Consider the following 8,414-nt stretch of genomic DNA (forward strand, 5'->3'; position numbering starts at 1 on the left):
TCAGGCCTGTAATCCTAGCACTCTGGGAGGCTGAGGCAGAAGGATTGCTCAAGGTCAGGAGTTTCAAACCAGCCTGAGAACAAGCAAGACTCTGTCTCTACTAAAAATAGAAAGAAATTAATTGGCCAACTAAAATATATAGAAAAAATTAGCTGGGCATGGTGGCACATGCCTGTAGTCCCAGCTACTTGGAAGGCTGAGGCAGAAGGATTGCTGGAGCCCAAGAGTTTGCTGTGAGCTAGGCTGATGCCACAGCACTGTAGCCCAGGCAACAGAGTGAGACTCTGTCTCAAAAAAAAAAAAAAAATAAAATAAAATAAAAAAGAACCTACTATAGTAATCTGAAAGAGATAATGACAGGAGGCTATGGAGGTATCCAAGAGATGATCCTTATTAACTAGACTAGAGAGGAGGAGAAATAAAGAGAAAAGGTTCCCAGCTTTCTTGTTTATGGAAACTAGTTGTTGGTTGGGGCTTTTTACTAGGATAGGAAACTGTTGAGGGGTGGGGAGTTCCTTGCATGGGGGTCAGTGAGTATAGAGATAACTAATTGTTTTGGATACATTGATTAAGAACAATCTTAGGCATTTAAGTGAGGGTATTTGTTAAGCAGTTAAATGAATTCAAAAGTGAGCTAGGCTGAATGATAATATGTAATTGGAAAATATTGGCACATAGATGGTAATTAAGCCCTTGGTAAAGCAAGTGAAGGAAAAGCTGTTTTTTACTTCCTTTTGAGATTGGGAAGACTTGGATAAGTGTACTGTGGGAGGAATCTTTGTTTCTGCAGAGCAAGAAGGGCAATGGAAAATAAAGTCAGGTGCTTCTATTTTTAATTTCTAAGTACTCACAGCTTTGATAAATTTTTCACTTAATTGGCATGTTGATCCAAAGCTCTTGGCTTGTAAAGTCATGTTTTCTTTTGTCTGAGAGTCAAAGGTTGGGTTTTCAATTAAGGCATTCACAAAAATCCACATGTGATTTTTCACCTGCAATAAGAGTTGGTAATAAGTCATTAAAAACATACTCATGCTTTATTTATAGGCTTTCTCTTCTTCTTTGACTTTAGGAAAAGAAAACTGTGCTAAAATACCATACCTGATGTGCTTTTACTGCAACACCACCCTTGTTCTTCTTCTTTACAACATCAACAAGTTTAGCCACAATCTGATCAGCTACATAATCAACATGTCTGCCACCCTAATGAGGAAAAATACCAAACTATAAAACTCAGTATCTTCAAATTATAATAATAATCAAACATTAAAAAAAGTCTAACTTATCTTCTTTTATACCAAGGTAGCCTACTCTTCAAGTCCATTTAATATATTAAAAAACACTAAGAACAAGTATATGTAAATATAAATCATGATTAATAATTCAAGAATAAAATTACCTTGGAAGTAGCAATGCTGTTGACAAAGCTAATTTGCTGAAAGCCTTTTTCGCTCATTGTTAAACACACTTCCCACCTGTGGTTTACTTGTTCATGTATTACTTTCAATGGGTTGCCAGTTTCATCTACCTTATCTTTCAAATACATATCCACATAACTACGAAATCCTTTTACCTGTACAGGAGTTAAAAGTAATGGTATTTTTAAAAAATTATAAAAAGTAGATTTAATAATAGACTATGAGTACTTTTCAAAATAAATGCAATGATGTTCACTAATGGGTGTATAAGAAATAGTCATTAAAGAAGGACACAAAGTATTTATTTTAAGTGATTCTTTAGGAAATTCTTGGCCTGGTGAGGCGGCTCACGCCTCTAATCCCAGCTAATTGGGAGGCTGAGGCAAGAGGATCACTTGAGCCCTGGAGTTTGAGGTTGCTGTGAGCTAGGCTAATGCCATAGCACTCTAGTCTGTGCAACAGAGTGAGACTCTGTCTTAAAAAAAAAAAAAAAAAAAGAAAGAAGGAAAGAAATTCTTTCAGTAAGTTTAAAATGAACTGATTAAAAAAACATGGTATGCCATTCTCTTTTCAGGAGCATATCTGAGAAATGATAAGAATAACACATGGGAGGAAAAAAAATCAATTTTGCACTTGACAGTGATCACAAAGTCCCCTATTATCTTTAACATCCAAGAAAATACTCACTGGCAGCTTATTTCCATTAAGAAAGACTTTGACATCTTTGGTAGATCCAGCAATATCATATGCTCGTCTAACCATCAGTGCAACAATATCTTTGTCCAGGCTTTGCATTTTAAACTTAGACAGATCAGGTTGAAAGGTGATACATGTATAATCTTCTCCATTAAAGGGCTTGAGTTCCATCTCACCAGTTCTTCCCATGTTATCCCTCCATGTCTATGGAAGTAAAGACAGGAAGGATGAAAAACTCAAGTAATCTCACAAACTAGAACAGAATACCACAAATTTATGAGTCCTAATAACCTAATATATGCTCACAAATAATTTTCCACGATCCAATAGCTCATAAATTATGTTAAATTAAACCAACCATTAATGTCATTATAAATGGCTATACTACAATTTATCATCAAGGCACAAGATACCTATTTACTTGCCTGTTTGAACATTTTCTTGTATTCTCTACTGGCTGTTTCCACAGTAAATTTGGTACTGAATATGTTACACAATTTGGCTCCATAGCCATTTCGACCACCTGGGTGAATAAATATGAAACATTATTTTATTGTTACTATCTCATTGGCAGCTTTATTTCTTAATCACTGGCAAAGCTATTCAATTATAGAGATTTATTTCCATAGTTTCAACCCTCATGCCACAGTCATTTAAAAGATGTATTTTTTTAGCAAGCAATATGTTCTTTGGTTTCCTTCAAGACTGTACCTGTTACTTTCTTTTCATCATCATCATAGTTACTAGAAGTTAGGAGATGTCCAAATATGAGAGCTGGGACGTACATCTTCTCAACTTTGTGTTCAACAACAGGAATACCTTTTCCATTATTCCATATACTAATTAAATTGTTTTCCCTAAGAAAAGATTGAATATTTTATTGTACAACAAATGTTAAACTAATGCTTAACATTTAAAAAATATTTAAATACTATTAATTCTAAAATATGTAACTTCACAAGCCTCAATTTCTTTATGACTCTTTTCATATATACCCTATAAAAGTCAGCATGAACAACCTTTCCCACCATGCTTAGTTCCTGACAGCCCTGAAATAGGAGCCAAGAGGAAAAAAATAAACTTTTTCCAATGACTGGGTAGACACTGATAATGTTGAAAAAATATGAAATTTAAAAATAAAAATGTTAGGATAAACAAAGGGAAATGATTTATGCCCAATGGAAAGGACAAAATTTGGAGACAGTATTATACCACTTTTAAGAGGATCATATGTACATCTCTAGTTCCCTTAGTTTTCCCACCTGGCAAAGCATATTGCAAAACATTATCAATGGGAAATTGATAGGGAAAAAGGGAAAAATATTATTAATCAGAAACTGCCCTGCTCACCAATAAAATGCCAAAAACATGTTTGGATTTGTCTGTTTTGTTTTTTTTTCCAAGACAAGAGTCTCACTCTGTTGACTGGGCTAGAGTGCCATGGCGTCAGCGTAGCTCACAGCAACCTCAAACTCCTGAGCTCAAGCAATCCTCCTGCCTCAGCCTCCTGGGACTACAGGCATGCACTACCATGCCCGGCTAATTTTTTTTTTTTAATATACATATATATTTTTAGTTGTCCAGTTAATTTCTTTCTATTTTTCTTAGTAGAGACAGGGTCTCACTCTTGCTCAGGCTGGTCTGGAACTCCTGAGCTCAAATGATCCACCCGCTTCGGCCTCCCAGAGTGCTAGGATTACAGGTGTGAGCCACCACACCCGGCCTGGATTTGTCTCTTAATTATTTTAGGTTAATTCTCAGAAAATAATGTATTTTAGTTGTAATTAGACATATACTATGGTTCTTATTCTAAATAGTACTTAACTCACATCTGTAATCCTAGCACTCTGGGAGGCCGAGGTGGGCAGATCGTTTGAGCTCAGGAGTTCGAAACCAGCCTGAGCAAGATGGAGACCCCCATCTCTACTATAAATAGAAAAAAATTAATTGGCCAACTAATATATATAGAAAAAATTAGCTGGGCATGGTGGCGCATGCCTGTAGTCCCAGCTACTTGGGAGGCTGAGGCAGTAGGATTGCTTGAGCCCCGAAGTTTGAGGTTGCTGTGAGCTAGGCTGACGCCATGGCACTCACTCTAGCCTGGACAACAAAGTGAGACTCTGTCTCAAAAAAAAAAAAAAAAAAAGTACTTAAAATTATCTATAAAAAACACTAATTAAAACTAGCAGCAGTTTTGGAAAGACTATGATTATCAAGTCCTTAGAAGCATTGGAGTATAGCTTACGTCATAACTGACCAGGCTAATAAAAAGGTGAGACAAGCACCCTGACCACCCACAAAGGGATACCCACCAGAAATGTTTATAACCAGAAATGTTTGATCAAATTATTATCTACCACCACCTACTGGTTTATTGTACAAATAGCATCATGAGAAAAAGTTAAAAAAAAAAAGACAACCCGAATACTTAAAGCAATTATTGGAGACGCTTGCTTAGGTATTTATAGATTAAGTGTCATAATGTATGTAATTTATTTTGAAATGATTCAGAAAAAAATGTAGATGGAGAAAATATGGAAAATGTTGATTAACTGTTGGATCTAGGTGGTGGGTATCCATAAATTGTTCATTTTAGCACTTTTGCCTTTTTGTACTTTTGCAAACCTTCATTTTGAAAAAAAGCCAACTTCACTAGTAATCAAAGTAAATGCAACTAACAATAACAATGAGCTATAACAAACAAAAAATTAAGCAGAAGACATACGGATCAATCGTGACTCTAATACAAGACATTTTGGGGTCCCTTTGTTTGTTGTCCGCAGCATTAACTGAAATAAAACAAAATACACATTTGTAAGAAATTAAAGTGTTTTTTAAAAAATATTCTTTAACTCTAAGAAAAAAAATCCCAAATAGCACAGGAGCAGCATTAACAAGGTGTTAATTTAGCAATTTTTGTTCATATGACTGTTTCCTAGGAAAAAACTCAACTTGCTGTGCTCCAGTAGACTGTCTCACCTTTGTCAACTAACTATGAAGTGACAGGAACCCTGACTACAGAGGGTTTGGTAAAAATGATACTTCTTATGAAGGATTTGATTAGTAGATTGTTACATGAAAGAATTTACTCACCTAGAATCTCATCAAAGATTTTGTACAAACCAGGAACAAAAGTGACTTCCCTATAGTTAATGCCAACATCTTCATCATAAACCCACATTTGCTAGAAATAAGGCAAAGAAATTCAGTTATTTTTACTCTATGTTTATTCTGTTTTGTCATCACGATTACTCTTAAGTCTTCTAGATTAAATACTACCAATACATACGGTATACATATATGATAGTTTAGGGCAGTTCTAGTGACACTCAGTACGTGAGGTACAAAAAATTAACTTGGAAAGTATACATTTCAACTACTAAGTAACTGCATTTAATTAGCTCGGTTTTACCTGGGTCACTAATTCCACAGAGCCAATGTAGGTGTCTGGGCGGAGCAAAATATGTTCCAATTGCGTTTTCTTTTGATAGATCCTTTCAATAGACAGTCTTTTCTTAGCATCTTCATTTTTCTTTATTTTGTCGATTTTCATATTTTCATTTACAGGCTAGCAATGTTTTTTAAAATAGAAGAAAAGAGATTTGTAATCATAGGTTTATCAGAAACAATGAGCAAAATGTCTACCATGAGACACAACATAGTCTATCACAAATTGCAATCTGTTGTAGGCAGTGTTGGAATTTACATAGTTTTGTACAAACACGACAATTTCAATTCACTGCAGACAAGTTCGCAGGTGTTAAATAGACATGTTATCTCACCAAGTGTATCTGTTGTGGAAACCTTTTTCTTGAACAATATTTTAGATGTGATGGGTAAAACACACCCACTTCTTTCATCTACTGCACAAATATTTGTACCTACGATGTCCCAAGCACATATAGATTCTAGTACATGAGCAGCAGTTTGGGAAGCTATCAATTCCATCCCTTGGCTACTTTAAAGTTTTGAACACAGGAAGGGCATTTTTTGAAGCCGGCCAGCATCTCAGTGGGAACACTGTGCCATGCTCGGGACCTTCCAAGACCAGCGACATTCAATCCCATTTTCAACCAGAGGGCAGGAGAGGAAAGCATTCCGTAAGTGCTTCTTAAAGTCACGCACGTCCCATTGTAATACAGATCGACCGTGGGACGAACTGAATCCTGCCCCTAAAAACCGTAAAACAACACACAACACCCTAGAAGCCAGTTTATCTGATAATCCTTCACTACTAGCACCATAAAGGGCTTCACCCTCTTCACAATCACCCAGGACCCAGGAGATGGGGGGTCGATAGGGAATATGGGCTCCCATCTCGTCGCGGGACGGACCACGGCCCAGGAGATTCACCCCTCACCGGCGGCCAGAGAGATGCCGGGCCTCGCCGAGGCTCCACCACCCGGCCCCTTCCTCGAGCTGTACCTGCAGTGGTGACACCTCCATGGTGACAGACATGAAAGGGCTCGAGAACCCCGAAAGCGACTAAACCGGCGGGACCCACGAGACAAGCCGGGACCAAGCCGCTCCCCCACGCACTAGCGTCGGTTAGGAAAGCGCCCTTAGTACCATTTGAACCTTCCTCTAGCCCGCCCAAACCAAACAAGCCAATCATTGGCTGCTCTCACCGGGCCCGATCAGAAGAACCAATCGTATCTGATCTATTATATCCACCTATGAACAGCCGAGTTGGCATGTTCGAATGAACCAATTAGGTAGGGGAGGCGGGACTAGAGGGTTTTCAAAAGGCCCTACTCGTGGACGTAGCGGAGAGCGTGACGAGGCATCCGACCAATGAAGAGGGTTTATTAAGTTCGCTCAGTGCCGGGAAAACTCTGAAGAGAGGAGCGGCGGAAGCGCGAAGGGGTTACCTGAGGTGCTGGCCACAGTGAAAAAAAAAAGGCTATTTATTCCCCAGGAACTTCTAACCTATTTTAGATCCCTGAAATCTAAAAACCGCTCTCCCATTCTGAGTTTGTTAGCGAGAAGAATGGGAGTCTTAGCTCTATTTTCCTGAGGAAACCGAGCGCCGGCTTTCTGGACAGGCACGCCTGTTGGGCTAAGCGAATAGGTTCTGGCGTCTGCCTCAGCCCCCTTTTTCCTCAGACAGCGGGTGAGCTGCCTTGTTGGGTTTGCTCTCCTGCCTTCGTGAACTGTGCAGTTCAGAGCAGCTGTTCACGTTTGACAAGGAAATGCCAAAGATGAATTTTTTTGTTATTAATCTGACATATAAATGTTTGGGTTAAACAAAAAGTTATCGAATAGGTTCTGGCGTCTGCCTCAGCCCCCCTCCCCCACCACAAGAATCCATTTTTCTTGAAAAATGAGAAAAGGCTACAGTTGTGGTGTTTGGTTTCCACACAATGGAAAGATATAGCCGAGGTCTTGCAAAACTGAGGGCAGCATTCAAGTCCCGGGTAGAGCAGCGTTGGAATGCAAATAGTAAATCAAAAAAGGAATAATCTGTGGTTATGGTCTCCTGAGGCGAGGGTGGGGGTTAGAGCCATCCCTGGACTGAAACTTTTTCCTCAGACAGCCGGTGAGCTGCCTCGTTGGGTTTGCCCTCCTGCCTTTGTGAACTGTGCGGTTCAGAGCAGCTGTTCACGTTTGATGAGGAAATGCCAAAGATGAATTTTTTGTTATTACTCCGATGTATAAATGTTTGAGTGAGTTAAACAAAGTTATCAACAGTACAAGATGCTAGAAAAAAGTAGCCACACAATTTGAATGACTGTTGATTCCATCTGAACCACCTCCTTCCATTCATTGCTCCCTCAGTTGAAGCTTCTCTGTGCTTCCGTTTCCTCTGCCAAAAAGGGGGAATAATAATGATATTATATCAGAATTGTATGTGGAGTACATGAAATAAGTGTAAGGTGTTTAGTAGCCTAACAATATCAGAATTGGATAGCAGGAATTTTCCTTAGGCTGGTATGACAATTTGTGGATTTAATTCTTTTTTTCTTTTAAAAGAAGCCGGAGGGCAACTATTGTTACATAACCCTAGCATGTCGAAGGGAGGGCCAGTGAGGAGGAGGTGTGATGTGGCAGGAAGCCAAGGATAGAAGTAGCCCAGGGGTTACAGTGGAACTTTGGCATGTTCTGGTCCCTGACCTCTGGTCCCTGGCCTCCACCAATCCCTGAGTGTTCTCAGCTCCATCCTGCTCACTGCATGTGTTTATAAAGGAAGGCGACCTCAAAGCACAGGACCACCAAGGTCTCAGAACAGGTTTAGGGAAGCCTGTCCAGTAGTTTCTGCACAGCCAGAAGGCTGACCAGGCTCTGGGCTCCAGGGCCAGCATG

The 8,414-nt window shown here is 39.2% G+C and overlaps 1 protein-coding gene across 3 annotated transcripts in view; it reads right to left on the reverse strand.

The window, feature by feature from the left end:
• TOP2A (DNA topoisomerase II alpha) overlaps window positions 1-6,691 on the reverse strand; it is a 30,894-nt gene extending 24,203 nt beyond the window's left edge. Inside the window, exons 1-10 of one of the 3 annotated variants that reach the window (XM_075994549.1) lie at window positions 6,537-6,691; window positions 5,524-5,679; window positions 5,205-5,295; window positions 4,837-4,900; window positions 2,823-2,968; window positions 2,537-2,634; window positions 2,103-2,315; window positions 1,397-1,570; window positions 1,099-1,200; window positions 852-989 (exon numbers count right to left, since the gene is read on the reverse strand). In XM_075994549.1, the coding sequence (XP_075850664.1) occupies window positions 852-989; window positions 1,099-1,200; window positions 1,397-1,570; window positions 2,103-2,315; window positions 2,537-2,634; window positions 2,823-2,968; window positions 4,837-4,900; window positions 5,205-5,295; window positions 5,524-5,679; window positions 6,537-6,569 (1,215 nt within the window). In that variant the 5' untranslated portion in view covers window positions 6,570-6,691. Of the gene's footprint in view, window positions 1-851; window positions 990-1,098; window positions 1,201-1,396; window positions 1,571-2,102; window positions 2,316-2,536; window positions 2,635-2,822; window positions 2,969-4,836; window positions 4,901-5,204; window positions 5,296-5,523; window positions 5,680-6,367 lie in introns of all 3 variants that reach the window. The other 2 variants (XM_075994552.1, XM_075994551.1) reach the window with 2 other exon arrangements.
• Between the last annotated feature and the right edge of the window lie 1,723 nt (window positions 6,692-8,414).

Source organism: Microcebus murinus, chromosome 18 (genome assembly GCF_040939455.1).
Source record: "Microcebus murinus isolate Inina chromosome 18, M.murinus_Inina_mat1.0, whole genome shotgun sequence".
Lineage (NCBI taxonomy): Eukaryota > Metazoa > Chordata > Mammalia > Primates > Cheirogaleidae > Microcebus > Microcebus murinus.